General features: G+C 42.2%; 1 protein-coding gene across 1 annotated transcript in view; it reads right to left on the bottom strand.

Annotated features, from left to right (window-relative positions):
• Positions 1-19743, bottom strand: part of LOC138249851 (N-acetylated-alpha-linked acidic dipeptidase 2-like) — a 700770-nt gene that overhangs the window by 591506 nt on the left and 89521 nt on the right. The window contains exon 2 of the mRNA XM_069204013.1: positions 6007-6131. Within this exon, the coding sequence (XP_069060114.1) occupies positions 6007-6131 (125 nt within the window). The remainder of the gene's footprint in view (positions 1-6006; positions 6132-19743) is intronic.

The following is a 19743-nucleotide window of genomic DNA, read 5'->3' as shown; positions in this document are numbered from 1 at the left end:
TTTCTTTAACTAATCTTACAGCTCCCATAATACAGTGACTTGATAAATGAAAAACAGACTGGATCATCCAGCAGTTGGTGATATGGAGTCATCTTGTAACACAAGGAAGGAGCAAGTCGCCAGCTAAACCAGCTTCAGGGGTGGCAAGGTGTGTCAACTGAGAGATCGGGCAAATCTTAATTTTTACCTGTAACTCTGGTTATAAAACAGAAGTAGAAGTGATTCCGATTTTATTAATAAATTGCATAGTTAATTAAAACCAACAAGCAGAGGTGAATAAATAACACTGCAAGGAATACTATACTATGGAACGGTTGTTGGGTGGCGCAATAAGGATTGGCAATCGAATCAATTGAGTTTAGAGCAGTAAGAGGATATAAAGTGCAAAGAAAAAGTAAGTAAGAGGCAAATGGAATGAGAGTGTGGAAAGGTGGAAGTAAGAAAAGAAAAGAAAAAAAATAAACCTTTGCTCATCTGAACAATTCTAGTGCACAATCCTAAAAATGGTCCATATCACATGTACTTTGGTTCAAATTGTGGACGCATGTTATTTTTCTCAGTATTCTCTTTCTGTAATCTTACATCTACAGCCATTTCCTGGTATTTTAGCCTACAGCGCTAGCATTCTGGGACTTGCAGTTCTCTTTGAAAGTCTCTAAAAAAATACCAGCATTCAAAGTAATACTGTAAAAAGAGACAGTGCTGTTTAAAGGTGTCACACATGAAAAGGGGCTACCTGGCAGCTATGACTATCAGACCACACCTATCTAAACCTTACTTTAAAAAGTAGTCAGTAAGGAAAAAGCTGTTGGGAACACAGATGGAAACGGGTGATTCTTTGCTAATTCAACGGTTAAACGATCATCAAAAATGATTTGACAGCTCTTATATCACTGTGCATTCTCCCTACCATCATTTTAGGGGTATGAAGTACCCAGACTCCCATGACTTGCAGTTTAGTGCTGAGGCAGGGATTTGTACCCAGTTCCTAATTCGGCAAATTAGCCACTAGAACTGTGGTTCTTAACTTGTGGGCCAGGGACCCCTGAGGGTTTGTGACACCTACTCCAGGGGGACGGAGGGGGGTAGTATGCGTCACCTACTCAGGGGGTGCCAAATTGCATAGAAAATTTTATTATATTAACAGAGTAGTGTGTATGAAGAAGCAAAATTGACCATTTTGAAAAGTTCCATCAAATGCAAAAGAATTTGAAATTGGAAGCTAAAAATTAAATTGGTATCCTTGGATTGATTCGTGAGAGTAGCGCAAGTGCATCAAACAAAATATAATATGGATGATAAGTGGCCTCAGTTCGATTTAGAAAATCTCAACCTACCCGTTACAATGTTTTTTTTTTTATATTTGATTGTGAATTACCGACAATAGTTAATTTGTGTCTGTTCACTGAATGTTTGTGGCTTTGCAGATTCCAATAATGATTCATTGCAGGTCCTTGGATTCCAATAATAATTACAGGGGAGTACGCAGAAGTCAAAAGGTTAACAACCACTGTACTAGACCATATTTCCATCCTATAGCTCTACTTACAAAAATGATACGTATTAATCCATTTTATGGTATTGTTCTAGCACAAGGCTCTTGGACAGGTTGGTCTTTGTAACCGAATGAAACTGCTTCTCCCTCAGTTCGCCCACATCTGTAGAATGGGTAATGGGGACCACCATTGACTACACATTCACCTCAAAAGCTTTTGGGTGCTTTTTTAACAGGGGGCAGGTCAATGATTCACCCTATAATGATCGTAATCCCATTGAAGTGAGGATGGTAGCCCCAGCTGTTGACCTGCTCAGTAGTGCCCCAAGCGTGGTAGGATTAACTTCAATTGACCAAGAACAGAGGCTTAGATGGTGCAATATTTCGATTCCTACTTTGCAGGAAACTTTAGTTAGGTCAAGCTTAAAAGTGCTTTCACATTCTTAATTAACATGCATGGCCTCTCCTGCTATGGTCTTGGCTGGTTTTCAGACTTTAAATAGCACCTTAGATCAATTATGTTGTACTTATATGGTCCCCTCCCCCCCCCCAAGGGCACCTGGTGTGGGCCGGTTTGGTAAAAATTGTAGAGTGACAAGCAATCACTTACGTGAAGCCCTTAAGGCCAACCCAGGAGATCCGCAGCTTGTCAAGCTAGCTAGGGCTACCTGTAAAGCAGCAGTCTATAACAGGATGTGACTACTTAAGGAAGAAATGTGGGAGAAGCTACTGAGTACGTGTAAGCTGGGTGATGCGAGGGGCTTTTGGTGTATAGTTAATGGTAAGCCTGCTTACCAGTTTTCTCCTGAGGGCACAGGAACTAACATTCCTTCCCCATTTTGAGAAGGTGAACTCGTTGGGTATGGATGCCCCTGTGTCCAGGGCTGAAGATGCAACTCCTTTCCCATTAGGTATAAATTTTGGAGTGGAGGAGGTTCAACAGGCTATTATGGGCAACCCTTCAAACAAAACTCCATGGCCAGATGGGGTCCCAATTAACCTTTACAAGGGGAACATCTGTCTAAGGGGAACCATCACTGACAAATGTATTAAATGCTGCTGCACGAGTTGAAATCCCGAATTCCTGGGAGTCTACAGTTATTGTCCCAGTTTTTAAAAAGGGGTGCAGGCAAGACCTGGGGTGTTACCACCCAATCGCTTTACTTGACTCCATGGTTAAGATCTTGGGGCATATTATTTTACATTGCATTGAAGAATTGGCTCAAACGGATAAGGTCCTTTGCCCAGCTCAGTATGACTTTACAGAGGGTATGGGGATGATGGAGCAGCCCCTGAACCTAAACTTGCTAGTGGGCAAATCTGTAATGGCAGAGAAGGGAGTGATTTGGCTTGCTTTTATGGACCAGAGTTGTGCGTGCAACAGGGTAAACCACTTAAAGCTTTGGAGCATTTTAGAGTGTCTTGGGCTGCCTCATCCATTGACTAATTTTCTTCGTGCCCTACACATTGGTGTTAATGCTTCAGTTAGGATTGGCACCGAGCTGGGAGTGTTTCCACTACTTTAACTTGTTAAGGGGAGCCAGGCAAGGGTGTGTTTTGGCACCCATCTTATTTTTGTTATAAATTAATGGCCTGAATTCCGTTTTGGTCACCCATGGAAAAGATATACCAAGGGTTAAGTCCACCTTGGTGCCTTCTCTACTGTACGCAGATGATGCAGTGCTACTTTCATGCACCCTTAATGGTCTTAAGGGCCTAAGGATTTGTTTGTTAAATGTATGGGGGACTTAGAGTTGGATGTTAGCAAAACAAAGACCCATTTTATGGTCTGTGGGAGGCAGTCTTCTATGCCCAGGCTAATTACTGTCAAGGGGCAGGTTATGACAAGGTGGGCTCATGCCCTTATTTGGGTGGGGGGGTCACATTCGACCAGCAAAACAGTTGGATCCCCTATTTTGCCAATCAAAGTGTACATTTTAACCAAGCATGTGGGTCCCTTTTTAGGTTTGCCCTAATGGTGGCTAGTAAACCCATTTTACCGCTCCTTCAGATCTATAAGATGAAATGGCTCCCAGTTTTACTATATGGTGCAGCCATCTGGGGATATCATACTTGTCAGGCTATCCAACGGGAAGAAAATCGATTTTGCAAAAGGCTGTTGGGTGTGGGCCCTGCTAGCTCTAGTCTGTTTTTTGCATGATGAACTGCATCCAGGTGAAGTTGAAGACCTCGCTAAAATTGCTCTGTTGCTTTTATGGATCACTGTATGGAGTGGTGAACAGACTGCTTTTAATAGGGAGATATTCATGGATTGTCTCCGACACGAGCAAGGCCACACAATTCTGTGGATAAACTATATTAGAAGCACTGCAGTGTTCTTAAGGTGCCCTGAGTTGTTCCACAGCCTGCACCTGCTAACAAAGTTTGTTAAAAAGCTTGTAAATGAGCATTTTCTCCAGCAGGCAAGAGAATATAGAGAGAACCAGGCCTTGAGCAATCCTTCTATGAAGGCATTGTTGCTTTTGAAAACTAACATAGGTCCTGAAGCTTATCTCTCCTTTGTTAGAACCCAGTGGGAGAGATCGTTCCTTACTAGGTTTAGGCTAGGTTCAATTTGGCCTAACCTTTGTTTTCATCCAGGGCAATATAAGCCGTCTTCTAATAAGATCTGTCCCTGTGATGGTGGCTCGCCTCACACCCTAGAGCACTTGGGCCCGTAGTTATACTTTTTTTTTTGATGAATTATGGGTTTTTATGATTATGTTTTGGCACGCTTCGATTACTTATTATTGGAATTTTTAGGATAATCAAGTATTTTTTTCCTGTGATTTTTGTTGTTTTATGAGCGTGTTATTTATTCTAGTTTTATGCTTTTATGAAAATATCTATCATCGAAATAAAGAGCAATCATTCATTCATATTGTCCTAGATAGTGGTTCTTAATCTGTGGTCCAGGGACCCCTGGGTATCAATAAAGTCAACTCAAGGGTGTCTGTGTCCGCTTAGAAAATTTATAATATTAAACGATTATTAAAGTGTACAAAAATAAAGAAACATCATGTATAATTGAACATTTTAAAACAGTCAGTCAATGGGAAGGAATTTGAAATTGGAGGCTAAACATTATGGTAGTGTCCTCACATTGATGCATGGGAACAGTGCAAGTGCCAGAAGTAGAAGTCTGAGTGGAAGGTGAGTGGCCTCAATTGATTTTAGAAAAGATACAACGTTCACATTCGAATTTAATGTATATTTGTTTATGAATTAAATAAAATACGTCATCGTTTGTATATTTGATTGGTGAATGCTTGTGTTTGCATTTTTATGTAACGTTTTGTGGTACAAATTGTTGAAAAATGCTTAGGTCAGGGTCACTGGCTTCTAGTGTTACCCAGTGGGGTCTCCAGAGTCCAATAATGATTCACCCCGTTCCCCAGGTTCCAATAATGATTAAGTTGGGGGGGGGGAGAATCACAGAAGTCGAAAGATTAAGAACCACTGCCCTAGACTATCTCCTTGGCATTGTGGCACAATGCTTGTGCAGTCCTCACGTTATTCCATACTAGACATGGGTATCTTTTCTACTCCGGGTTGTACTATCTGCAGTCACGAACTTGTCGTTTTGTTTTTTCATTAATGGAGTCTCACAAATCCCAGATGGAGCACATAACAGCTGAACTGCAAATACTTCTCAAAGCAGACATAGGCGAATTGAGCTCTCTGCTCGCGCACAGCCTATCAATGTTCAACTGCACCTGCTGAGCTAATGATAGCTACGGCCCTGAAAAGTTACATCAAAGAACTGAGTGCTTAATGACGGCCCGGATGCAAAAGTGGGCACATAGACGTCACCTAGAGCACTTGGACGCCTAAGGCTGGACTTTGGGGGACCTGGGGAGTTGAGTTGTTTCTTTCATAAAGCAGTCGGGTAGGCAATCGTGCACCGGTTTCAGCTAATAGGTTTGTAATTCGTCGCCTCGTGCCCGCCGCTCCACCCCAGAGCTCTACGCTTTCTAGTGTTTTGTTAATTTGTAAGCAGTAAGTTTCCATAAATGCACCAAACCAAATTCCCGCAACTGGTTTGGAAGCACGTTCGCTTTAATCCCTAGTTAAAGTCCTGCAGCTGGTGATCTGTTTAAAACCCCTGGAGATGGCCTGCTTACTTTAAACGCGTTTTTTGTTATTACTTATAGTGATAAAACAGCGGTTTCCACGAGGGACGATTAAAATCATCCCGTGTCTGAGAGAGCTAAGTTTACGCTGGAGCCTCAATAGAGCGATACAAGGAACAGGTGCAACCAGTTTGTTGAAGAAAACACAAAGCGCCTGATGAAGGAAGCGACGCAGGAGCCGTGCATCGGTCCAACATGCACTTCGATGGTGACATCTCAAATATTCCAGCCTCTTCGAACAGAGAATGCATTAACGTTCCCCAAAGCACAATTGTGTAGCAGTTCAGACTTCCCCCAACACCAGACACGTTTTTGAGATGTAACTTTACAATTCGGAGGGTAAAGAAAATGCAAACAGCAGAGAAGTTGTTAACTTACCGATGAGGACACCCAGAAGGAAACAAGCCACGGCTCCTATAACGGCAACACACCAAAGGCGGCGGGTATTGCTGCGTGCCATTTGTATGGCTTTCCAGTCCCCTTCCTCGACAGCTCCGGCGTCCCTGCAAGAGCACAAAAAAGGTTGTTTGAATGTTTCCGAGTCTTGGGACGGCAGCTCAATGTTGAGCCTTTCGGGTAAATGTGAGCTCCCTAGCGCCATCTGCTGGGCTCGTCAACAATTGTCTCTGCTTGTCGTGAATATGTCATTACTATGATAAATACACCGGAACTTTGTGCATTTTTCACCTATAAAATAGTGAAAATGCCTTCTGGTTTCGGGGACTGAATCGTGCCTGACGTCAGTGAATTAGTTTGTAATAAACGCCAAGACACAATTAGATAAAGCAATTTAAAGTAATTACGAACACAATGGCTTTTGTGTTTACTGAAGAAAACTGAAATGACCTTCCCCGGCCTAGAATGTTGCTAAAAATATCTTTAGCCTAGGTCACCTGGGCCATCTTGGTTAACACATCATCCATTACCACAAACATCAAAATTAACTGGCCCAATCAGTGTGTTAAATCAGAAATGTATTTTCCTGGATTCATGTTCTCTGTCATCACTTTTGTCCTTGACTTAGCTCATTCTCCTGCCGACCTCTCAACTAACTGCAGGAGGCAGGGTTTACAGCGCCAAGAGACAGATTACTGTGCGCTACACATATGCCACCGTCATCATGAAACAGGCTGAACAGTAAATTAGGCACTGTGAAGTGATTGATGCAGCATGACTAGTGAATGATATGAGGAGTGAGTGAGGTAGGCTGGTCAACGAATGAGAGAGCACAGAACGAGGGGGTTGGGTGCGGTGCTTACTTTGTAAATAAAGAGGTGCCGGTGCCCAAAGCCCTCCTCTTAAACACGCAGATGCTGCAATCAAATGTGTGAACACGGAATACTGAGGCGCCGTAATCTTGAAGCCATCTCGGGCTTCTTCAATCCATATAAAGCCACTCCCTGCCCCTTCACCTCACTCTTGCAGCTTTCTACTTTCTTCCTTTGTGACGCTTTTTCGTTTTTCCCGTCCTCCGTCTTCCCCATATGTGTCTTTTGCTCGCAGCAAATGCTTGAAGCAGAAATGTAAGCCCCGGCCCTCAAAAATAAGTGCCGGTGCTCAGCACCGGAAACAACAAGCACAAATTAAGCACTGGTTGGGTGTGAGGAGGGGGTGAAGCAATGAGCCAGGCAGTGAGCAGCGCAGAGGGCAGTCGTCACTGATTAAGGCATTAAGGCCCAATAAATGGAATGGATTTACTCCACAGCTCCCCCCCCCCCAACCTAACTCCCCAAAGTTAGCAAATTAATAATGGGGATACTGGTAACTGGAAGGGGGACCGGTGAGGAAAATCCGGCCATTACAAATTAGACGAAATAAAGGCATCAGCAGTGAATGGGGCACACGATGCAGTTAATGACGCAGACAACTTGATAGTGAGAAATTAATGTATTTATTTGTTTATTAAAGTTTTTACAGTTTGATGCAGTGCGAACCAGACCTCCAGGGTAGTGGAACACTTTACAAATAGTGGCATGAGTTATATAAATGGTGGAGGGTCTACAATACGAGGCTAGAGTGGATTACATGTATGGCGGGAATACAGAGCAGGGGGAAGGTACTGTCGAGGGCATGAAGTGAGAATAGGCAATAAAAGGACACACCCCTTAGCGCCTTGAGACCCTATGGGTGAGTGGTGCACTCGCTTGTGGCGCCTGGAGTAACAATATTTTTGGTGTCCCCTCCTCAATGATCTCCTTCCCCTCAGATTCCCTCACTACCACCCTCCAACAGTACCACTCATCTCTCCATAGAACCTCTCTTATATGCATTTAATTTGTTTTATAGCGCTACTCATTGCAGTAGGGTGCTGAAATACTTTACATGACAAACACACACCATACAGAGACAAAAGAATCATATGTGTATAAACAAGTCTTTAGGGAATTTTACATAAAGGATTTAAAACGTGCCACAGTGGTTAGGGTTGGCTTTTAGTTAAAATAATGTATTTTTACTCAAACTAAACCTTTTAGGAACATTGGGATACAGAGACGTTTTAAGGTCTGGGCAAAGTGGGCAGTTGCCTAGGACCCCCACATTCGAAGGGCTCCCTGGGAAAGTGAAATGTTATCTCTAGCTCACTTCTGTGTATTTTTGTATTTTCGTATGTACTTATAGTTCAAAATCAGCAGGCAACATGAGGCGTGAATGAGCAAAAAATAGATGAAAAAAAACAAAGTTGTTCCAAACAGGGCCCCCAAAATATTTCTTGCCCATGGCCCCCAAAATCCTTCGGATGACAGTGTTAGGATATTGAAATACTGGGAAAAAACATAACATTCTAACCTATACCATGCAGCTCGTTGATGACAGTACATAGGTCACTGTGCTGTAGTAGGACTGTAACTTATGAACTGCAAATAACAAAATGATGTCTTTGACAAAAGCAGTAACCCACTGAGCTATCCACGTGAAGGACAGTTCTGTGATCTGCATGGTACAAGTTCTTTACAGCATGCATATTAACCCTCTGTGCTACTTTATGATGAGTCAAAACTGCCACAAAATTCCATCTCTCTCCAGTAAGAACATAAAACACCAGAGTTATCTTGACGTTTTTATTGTTGCCTGAAAACTACTGGACATCCAATGAACTCTAAAGCAGGTGCTTTTAAACCCACAAGTTATTTCTAAGTGCAACCCACACACTCCCCAGCTCAACGCAAGGGGAGGCTGCACAGGTCACATCGCCCTAAAGCTGGCCCTGACATAAGCAGTCAGGCATGGATGGCCAAAAAGAGAACTTGTACATTGCTCTTTGAATGTTCACCAGGAATACCAAGATGTGGCCAGATCTATAATCAAGATCTCAAAGTGATGGAAAAAAGGAAAGTTTTAACCTTGAAGTTTTCATAGCAGGGATTTGTATTACTGCTTTGAGGATAAAGTTCCACATTTTGGAACCTTAACCTAAGAAAGACTGCTTCATTGTTTTTGTGTTTTTGAGACAAGGGGTTTCCAGGCGGAGAAATGCTTCACTTCAGAGAGAAAATGGTCCTCCAGATATGGTTATTTCGTGAGACAGATAGGTTACATAATCTCTGTGTAAAGTTCTGTACACTATGCAGGCCACCTTGAATAAGATTCTGGTATTAACTAGGAGCCAATTTAGAGTCATCAGAGTCAGGGCGATCTGGTCAGATGTTCTAACTCCTGAGATTTACCAAGCAGCTACATTGTATGGTTGCTTTTAAAAGCAAAAATTGAACTTATGGAATGCCAAATTCTAAGGAATTCCTGTAATCGAGCCTCACGAAAACCAGGGATTGGAGTACTGTTTTGAAGTCTTCTGGAGGGTTAAGGGAGTTGGATAAGTCTGATTAGTAAATGCGTTCTCTTTCTAAAGCACTGATGTGGGATGGAGATGATCAAGGTGAAGTTCTGTGACGTGCACTCTTAATGACGGAAGGCTTGCAATCCTGTAGATGCATTTCTTCCAGCCAAGACTGAACTGGAGGAGAGCAGTGAAGGGGGAAAGCAACAAGAATTCAGGTTTATGGGAGTTAAGTTTGAGGTGGTGAGCTGACACGCAAGTCTTAAGATCCACTATTGCCTTTTCGTGATCTGCTATGTATGCAGGAGAAGAGACGTTGAAGTAAAGCTGTGCATCATCAGCATAAAGATGAAATGAAAGCAACATAAGGGCTCCATGTACAAGTTTGAAAGAGACAGGGACTCCTTGTGGCATTGGAGATGGGCTGGTGAAACAGTTTGTGAGTCTGATGTGTAAAAAAAATTGCAGGGTAGGCACAGCTTAGAAATGTCAATGTTCGCTCATTGAGTCTTCTAGTATTTCCAGCAATAAGACATGGTTCACCATGTCTAACATTGTTGATAGATCCCGGAGGGTGGAGAGGCAAGATGTGAAGAGCTTATCATCATCTACTTTAGCTCCACTGTTTCTGTGCTGCATTCAGGTCTAAAACCTGACTGAAACTTCTCAGTTAGACTGATGTCTTCGATGCAGGTTCTTATTTGACTGATGTTAGACCTGTCAGCTCTTGGTGTGCTTTGCCCTGTCTTTTCGCTCCTGACCTCCAGTTTTTGATCCTGTGCTGAATTACATTTTTGCTGGTATTAGGACTCTGGGCCCTCTACCACTGCTGACCAGTACTAGAGTGCATATGAATTTGTTTCACAAAACTGAAGAGAGTTTCAGATTTTAGCTCCATTTTGACAAATGGCCTCAAATATACATTTTTATAAGGCTTCTTAGTGTGCGCAGGTCAGAAAGATTTTACTTTGATGTGTAAATGAGTCAAAGGCAGTCCACTGTTTGTAGACACTTTTTTCACCTCTCAAATCTTTAGTGAACCATTGTGATAATTTAATGTTTTTCAATGTTTTTTAATTATAGTGGGCAAGTTTGTCTGCTACCTCGGTCATGGCTTCGCTTGTAGTACTCTCTAACTGGGTTTGCATTAAGTTCAGCAGAGGTTGTTGATAGTGCAGTGATTTGGATTTCAGGACAGACTGGCCAATGTTGTTGACGTTTCTAATCCAACTCTTTGATTTTTTTTTGTTTATCTCCAGATGAATGTAATGATCAGAAAATGCAACACAGAACAAGGAAGTGTCATATGAGTCCACTGGATTAGGGGGCTTGGTCCCAAATATGTCTCTTTGGAAGATTAGGAAACCTAGAGTTTAAAATGTTCAATATGTGGGTACAAAAGCAATATTATTCAAAGTCATTATTGATTAGGAAGAGGAAGAGGAAGAGCTGACCTACTGGTGAGTCAGTTGAATAGCCCCAGTGTAAGTTGAAATCCCACAAGATGATGTTTTTTTGTAGTGGAACTTCATCTTTCATCAAGGAGATCAGTCAGTTGTTCCATGAGCAGGAAGTTTTGCTAGCAGGATGAAAGATCATATGAAAAGTTGTGGGCTTCCCAATTACCGGGGTGGTCCGCCAGACATTTCAGCACCAGTCTGATGGGGAGATAGCCCAGTGATGATACTTGTCACCCCTTGGGTGCTTGAGGGCTCTCCTGATATCAATGATATCCCTGACACTCTTCGTCCCTGCATCTTTATCTATTAATCCCATTGTCTTTTTGGAACAGTGTACCTCTCTATATAACATGATCAGTAAATGAGCCAGGCTGATCAGTAAATGAGGCAAGCTGAGCAGTAAATGAGGTAGACTGAGTAGTGAATAAAATAGATTAAGCAGATGGTGGGGTTGTGGGCACAATGAATGGGATAGGGAAACCACTGAATCAGGCAGGGTGGCTAGTGATCACCCAGAAAAATGAGCTTCTGATAATGGCCACACCCACACAATGCATGGCAGATGCCCCACAGTGATGATGTTTATCAACACGTATGCCAGTGAGGATGATTGTGGGAAATCTCAGTCATACCAGAGTGGCTTTAAAATCTTATATTTGCCATGCAGGTATCTTGCAATTATAACCATTTTATGGAGATATGGGATCAAAACAGAAAGACTGGTAGACTCACATTCTTGATTATAGGGGAAGAATACGGTCCTTAAATCTTCCTACACCATTTTCACTTCCCTCTCTCCATCCAGCTGACTCATGCTTATCACTTACCTGATATTCTCCACCTTATTGATGGCAAACTTTCTCTTACTGCAAATGTGGTTATTGCCCCGGCAAGTTATATATTAGTGTTACCAAAGGAGCTATTACATTAATGAGTGATAAAGTAACAAATTACTGAATTATTACATTCTGATTTATGATACAAGTTTACTAACGTTGAACGGAACAACAAGAATGCATCACTTCTGTAAAAGATTGGGAAGAATATGAACTTTTTGTATTTAGATTCCTATAAATATGCAATCAACTCATGTCAAGAATAGAGTTATTAATTCTGAAGGCTGTACTGCACAAGAACATTTGCAAATCAATTTAGTAAAAGACAGAAAAATATAATTGGTAAAAATACACCACAATCATCAAAATCAGATCAGGCTTACCCAAATATGAATTCTTAAAGTTTTAAGGCAAAAAGCGAGGCAAAAAATTAAAGTGTCAATCAAGTCACTATTTGCACATTTGCCCTAGGTGTAATTTCTGGCTGACGGCTATGAAACTGAGGAGAGATACAACAGGCAGGTCACCCTGGTCAAAGATTTTACCTTCTGATCTAGTCTCAGAAATTGAAGCCAGAATCTTTAAATAAGTCACATTTAGAACATCAAGTAAGAAACTGAAGCATTTTTCTAGCATTTTCTGAGATAGAGATAGGAAATAAATATTTCAATCCAGTTTAGGCATGTTCAGGCAAGAGTCTAGCAAAGCATACACTGTGAAAAATGTTTTTAGCTGTTATTTCCATGTGACAGCACACTAACCCTAATACATAGGGCACCCTAATATATGTACCAAAATACATATGGAAGGAAATAAAAAAACCTGAGGAAGCAATATAAAAAACAAATCTGAGAAGACCGGAATATGCAAACAGAGGTATTTTGGAAAAAGGCTCCTTTTTAAAGCAAAACAAAGCAACACTAGAGCATTCTGGGAACCATAAACTGCATCCGCAGAGTTGCAAGTGTAAAAAACTCAAGTGTGCCAGAGAAAGCCTGGGTTGCCCAACTAACCAAGACGATTACCATAGGAACTCCCTCAGATCATCTGGGGCGAGATAGCTGCAACAATACAGCGGATAATGAATCAAAGAATATCATCTCCCCCAAGAAAATATGCTCAAGCAACTCATGGCTTATTTTGGCCACCCAACTGGGCTGGTTAACCTGTATTATCCTAAAGATATGGTTGCAAACGTAATAAGGGCCGGGAGAAAAGATAGTGTGCACCAGGGCCAAATGGTATTCCACAGGCTATTTTTAAACTTGATCCTCAATATTGGGCAACCCCGCTGTTGACATTCAATAAGAAGGTGGGTCTAAAAGGAGCAATTCCCATCAGATGGAGAGGGTCAATAATAAATCTGATCTACAAGGGTGGAGACCAGTCAAACCTGGACAACTACAGGTTAAGAGCACCTATAGCCATCAAAACAAAATATTATGCATCACTAATCCTCGAGGAGCTCGTTGAATGGTCAGACATGAACAACATAGTCCCAGTCAATCAGACAGCATTCCAAAGAGAGATCGGGACAACCGCAAACCTCCTAGCTGTTGCAGTAATATCAGACAAGTGTAAGAGCCTGTGGAAAAAGTTACATTTCTGTTTCATACACTTTAAAGCAGTGTTTGATCGAGTAGTCCGGGTCATGTTGTGGGGTCTCCCAGATAGATTACTTCGAGCCATCGCGCTGTTGTACACAAGCACCTGTATCCAAGCCAAACTAGCCCACGGCACAAGATTAACAAGGAGAATCTCCAAGGAAGTAGGCCTCAGACAAGGCTGTGTGTTAGCTCTTCATTTGTTTAATCTGTTTATGTATGGCAGATTTGTCATCAAAGCTTGACCAGATAAACTCTCATTCTCTGCGCCTGGGTACCTTAAGTTTGACACATCTTTCCTAAGCGGGCAACATAGTCTTACTCAGCCAAACAAGAGTGGGACTCCAAAGATTACTCAGAGAACTAGTCGACTGCTTTAAGAGTAACAAATGTGAAATCAATACAGTGAAAACAAACATAATCCCAATTATGTATTGACCCGGGCCACTGCTCAAAATCAAGCACGGAGAAGAATAGCTCGAGGAGGTCCACAGTTATAAGTATTTGGGACTGGACATAGATAATAAACTAACCTTTCTACTCATATGCAGTATGTCATTAAGAAAGGAAACGCCCTGATGTATCTGTTCCGTGCACTTGCGGCTAAATTCTTACCAACAGTGGCATACTCAAGTGTGGTTATGCATGGAAAAGATGCTTCAGTCTTGGATAGATTACAAATAAATACAAAAGAATGTTTGTCCTCCACGCAGCACTTCACTTGCCCATGTTCGCCTGGAATTCGGCCTTAGGCAACAGGTCCTAAGGAGAAGTCAGACCTCAATAAAAATGTGATATAAAATCTGGTCAGACCGGGCTAGCACATTAAATAATGCCGTATAGCAGGCATTGGCCGCAGATCCTTACTCCAACCACAGTAAACATCTACAAACAGCATTGAAAACAAGAAATACAACAGACCTTTGGAACAAGAACGTCCTTTTAACAGCATTTAGCCAATTAATAAAGTTGCTAAAATGCACTCACTTTTAGATGATAAAAACAGACCAACCAGTCGCACCCATGCTTGGATGGCCTTGCAAGCATATGATGTGTTGATTCCAGCCGCATATCTAAGTACGACATTTTCAGTGAACCTTAGAGAGAAAGGTGATGGCAACTCGTTTCAGCACATTGCCATCTTCGCTGACCAACCATCTTGGAAATATAATGTCCCGAAGACATGCAGTATATGTGGCACTGCAAAGGAGGATATTTTCCATCTGGTTTGTATATGCCTGGTCTTAAAGATAGCTCGTGTTTCATTATTGAAAACTAATTTTAAGGCAATGGGGGTTCGATCTTGCAGAATGTCTATAAAAGCACTTCACCCAACCCATCCACAGCTTAACTGTAAATTTATGAAATTCTAAATTTTATATGAGAAGATAATTTGGTAAGAATGTTGGAGATCAACTAGTCCGTAATATCTAACCCTGATCAATCCCTGTACATGATGAACTTTTAAAACAACATGGTCCACACGAGCTTCAAGGCACCTTGTGGATGACTGGTTACCAATATGTCCCGGTGAGTATGTAGTTCAATCACAATCAACAATTGTGAAAATCTGATGTTTTACCTCTCGTTGACAAACCCTGGCTTAACTTATAGTGTTATGTTTTCTTCTTTTTTCCCCTCTTCTTTTAATCTAACTCCTCTTGATCCAGTTTTAGAGACACTACAGCACTTCACAGGTGACAATCATGGTGGGTTTTATCATCTTCATTGACACGATCTGTGCAATGATTTTAATTACAACTGATTCAGTAGCGTATTTTATCAATTGCTATTATTATTGTAATGTTGCTATGGGTTTTATTAGCCCAAACAATAAAGCATTTGACAGTTAAAAAAACAATGGGCCAGATGTATGCCATTTTTTTGCACTCACAAACAGTGCGAATCGCAAAATTCAGCCGTTTACGAGTGCAAAAAAGTGGTCTGCGTTGCGTGAAAGGCATTCGCAGACCACAAATAAGAAATCGCAAAAATTACGATTTCTTGCGTTGCGACCTGGTTTTGGAAGTTTCGATTTGCGATTCGCAAAATCCAAATCACAAGGAGGTGCTGCAAAAAATCGCAAATTGCGATTTTTTGCAGAATGACATTTTGCACATGCAAAATACCATTAAAAGAAACCAGGTGGTAACCTGGTGTAAAATTTAAAAAATGCATTTAAAATGCACTTTTAAATTGTACATGTGAAGCACACATGCCCTTTTGGCATGTGTGCACTTTATATGTCCCCAAAAATGTTTTTGGGGTGCAGCAGAGGGGGCCTTAGGCCCCCAGCACCCTGGGGTTTTGCATTTCCAAAATTGCGATTTGTGGTTCAGAAATCGCAATTTTGGAAATGCAAAAATTTTGCAGATATGGGCCAACAGGCCCATAGCTGCGAATGGGGCCAGTATCGCAATTTGCAATTCGGTAATAGCATTTGCGATTTTTAAGAAATCGCTATTACCGATTCGCAAATGTGATACATGGCACTTTGCGAGTCGGAAATAGCGATTTCTTAAACATTGCTATTTCCGAATCGCAAAGGGCCATGATGATACATGTGACCCAATATACCTTAGCGGTTCCAAATCTGTGCGCAGCAGCACCACCAAAACTAGCCATTGCACCACTAGTAGATGCTCACGGAGCACACAGTTTGGGAACCACTGCCAGTCTCTCTGCAGGCCTCTGCTCCTTCTGTGAATGGATGACTCCGCAGAATATAGACTCAGCTTCGGGTTCTTTTTGTATGTCTGTGAATGCTGTCGCCTGTTTGAGGTACATGAATAGACGTCAGTAGCTAGGCCTGTGTGGCTGTACTCCTGGAGGCCCTTGTCCTTTTTGTGCTATGTGCTGCACCTTTGCTCTGGGCTCTCTGCTTATGTAGCTCCCTTTTGTGCAGAATGCAGGCTGTGGGCCCCTGTGCTTGTCAAGAAGCTCCCTTTCGGTTCTATCTGTGCGGCAGCCCAGTGTCTTTCAGCAGCTTAGACTCGAAGTTCCCGGGACTACTTCTGATCCGAACTGCACATCTTATTCCGCTATTATCCTGTAAACTGGAATCCAGTGAGCAGGGTTGGACTGGGGCCACAATTAGGCCCCAGGCAGACATAAAAAGTGGCCCACATTTGCCAAATCACAACCTTTTGCAATAAACTGTCTGGTTAGGATCATGGAGTACCTTGCTTTTTACTTGTTTTACTGCTTTCTCCTTGCTTTTTCTCCTGTTTTTTGTGTGCCTTCTCCTTGCTTTTCCCTTGTTTCACTGCTTTTGCCTTGCTTCTCCACAGTTTTTATGTGCAGCCTCCCCACGCAACTCCGGACCATCACCACTTCCGGGATTTTGAAGGGGTCTCAAGACTTGGTTGTTCAAATGAGCCTCTGGGACCTACAAGCACCTGATGCCCTGTTGGGTGATTAGCCACAGTTTACAAATCTTGATTGACTGATTGATTGCTTGATATGTGTTGGCGAACATTCGCAGTAATGGCACAGACCTAGACTGCCTCTTAGACTCACCCAGGCTTTTCAATATTTTTTTACAGTTCTTAAGAGAGGCCCTCCAATCCACAGAGACTGGTGAAAGGCGTATCTGCTTTTTTTGTTTTACTGGAAGCATTATTTATTAATTGCAATACGGGAGTTATGCTAGTGTGTGAATGAAAACTAAATAAAAATAGTATAATTTCCCTCAAATACATGCAGCTTTATATAGCACAAGATTGGTGCAAATGCATTGAAGTGCTTTACATGAGCACCTGTGAGGACACTCTTGGCTCATGTTCTTGTTTCTGATCTTCGGATTAACCTTTTTAGGAGTCCTGAAGGGTAAGGGGAGTTAACGTTAATACATTGAGTCAATTAACAGTGTAACTCATTTATTCACGCATTAAATCCAGAATGCGTAAAATGAGATTTGAAAACTTTTATTACACATCCAGAGCCAGACTGATATAACTTAATCTCAAGAACATGTCGTATAAGTACAGGACCACCAACGGTGAGGTGAAATGTCTAACAAAGTTAAATCTGATCCGCATAAGGCGTACAAAAAGCAGTACAAAAGATCAAAAAAAGGATCTGAGGGTCAGTATATAAATTGCAATCCTTGTGCTTAATCATTTGAAATTCTAACTCCACCTAATGCCTTAAACTAAGCTAAGGAAATACTAGTTGATTATTGTGAATATATTCATTAGAAAGATTATAGGAAAATCTCAGAAACCTCTGTAGGATTTCTGATCGAGAGGTAATGCACAGCATGAAGCCACACAAAGAAATCAGAATAGAGAGGTCTGTACTTCTCTAAGAGATCAGATCTCAGCAAAGGCCAAAGGGAATCTGCCCTTGTCTAAATAGGTGTATCCCAATTAAACCCACAGAGCCTTCGAGAAGTCTGTGTCATCCAAACAAGTAGTTTTCCATTGCCTTTGTAAAATTGAATCTGTCAGCTCCCATCACTCCTTCCATCTCACGACCTTGAATGTCTCCTTGTGCAACACACACCAACAGGAGTTCCTTTCTTCTCAGTTCTTTGGTGCACTTTTCTTCCTTGCCAAAATATCCTCATATATTCCACTATCTATCACAAACAGCATGCCGTTCAGTAATCATAGACTTGCATGAACACACCTGCAACAGAAAATATTAAAATACAAGCAAAGCTTCACATTGAGGTTAACATTGGAAATTAAACATTTCATGGCTTCTGTCAAGCAAACTTTAGCAAGGCCTTATACACATTTCGAATACATGATTATAAATGCATCTTTCAATTATAACGGATATATGATTCACTAATAAATAAGAGTATATGTAGTTACATCATAATACCATCATCAGAGTTACATGAATATAAGTATGCACTCATCTAGCAATTCACCATGTTAAAGGTACACATTAAAACATACCTGAATATAGATTTTTACTTCACCACGGTGAATATACCTTCAGTAAAATGGTTTAGGCGTTCCCTTCTGTAAAGCAGAATGGTGCAACCTAAATTCTGCGTAATCACTCGATTACATTAAAGATGGTCAGATTCATTTTTTTGGTTTGTGCGATTAAGTGATTATGCCCAGAATCACAGGATGTTGAGCTGATGTTGGGACTCAAACCTGGTTTCCCAGTTTCAAATTGGGCTAAAACCACAATCTATCCCTAATGACTGCTGGAATTGATTAATGGCAGATAAAAGACAGTAGCAGAGACTAATTTATCTCTTTCTGTTTCATGCAGGGGAGAGAGACAAAACTAACTGAGGGGTCCTCTTTCTGGCCCTCTTCAACCCTCTACCATCCTCCAGTCCTCCCCTCTGCCCCAGTCCCCTGCAAAACAAGTGCTAATGTACTCCCATCAGCAGTTCCTTGAGGCCTCGGTCACACCGAGAAGGAGGCAGGTGGTAGGCACACCTCATGCTTGACATCCAGACCACCCCCATTTTCATTCTGTCTCTGACAATGTGGCAGCCTGACCTTAATATGCGTCGGGTCACACTCATACGATTGCAAAGGCTGGAACAACATCCTTTGATGCAGTGGTGGCCAGCTTCGCTCAAAAGGAGTGGGGGTGGGTGTTGGGGGGGGGGGGGGGGGCAGGGCACCTAAAATTAATAAACTTAATTTTTTTTAAAAACGAAAACCTTTTTGGAGCGGTACCGCGCTGCGCCCCTCTTCCCTCCTTTCCTCCTGGCTGCACACACAGGCACAGGCTCCCAGCTTGGCCTGCGGCCAACCCTGACGCTGCTCAGAGCAGCATCAGAATTGGCTGGGAGCGCCCTGGCTGGGAGCTCCCAGGCAAACTGGGAGCCTGTGCAGGTACTGCGCATGTGTGTTTGGCTGGCCCAAGCCTGCCGGCCAAACATGCATGCGCAGTGAGGGAGAGTGTGGAGCACTCTCCTTCCAGCTCCTCACCCCGGATTCCCCACCCCTTTCACAATGAGGGGATAACAAACATCCCCTCGTTGTGAACGTTTTGCAGCTTCTGCTGCTGGAGGTGGGGCAACGCTCCTCCGCCCTAACAGAGGAGCCTCCCTTGCTTTGGTGTTGCACCCTTGTGGTGAGACTGAGGCGGCCACCAAAAAACCAGCCCACCAAGGGGCCTCAACCACAGGCCCTTTGGCCCCTCACCAATTGCCCACCTTGCCAATCCGAGGCTGCTATTGAGATAGTTCGGTGACTCGGTGTACCTGCTGCAGTGATCCTTACAAGTTCCAGGTCGAACTGTGGGAGTCAAATAAAATGAGTACTTTTGTTCTGGGTAATATAATATAAGTCTTTAAGCATTTGGATACCCAGGTTGGGTGCACGCACTATATATGAAAGATAGGTGTGAATGTATATGTTTGTAATTTTGATGTAGGTGTGAAGTTCAGTACAATGAATGTGTCGATATACGCATGGTTGTGGGGTGGGAAGCACTGCCCATGGCACGATTGTGAA

The sequence above is a fragment of the Pleurodeles waltl genome, chromosome 8, assembly GCF_031143425.1.
Source record: "Pleurodeles waltl isolate 20211129_DDA chromosome 8, aPleWal1.hap1.20221129, whole genome shotgun sequence".
NCBI lineage: Eukaryota > Metazoa > Chordata > Amphibia > Caudata > Salamandridae > Pleurodeles > Pleurodeles waltl.
This window is presented reverse-complemented; position numbering and strand designations above follow the sequence as displayed.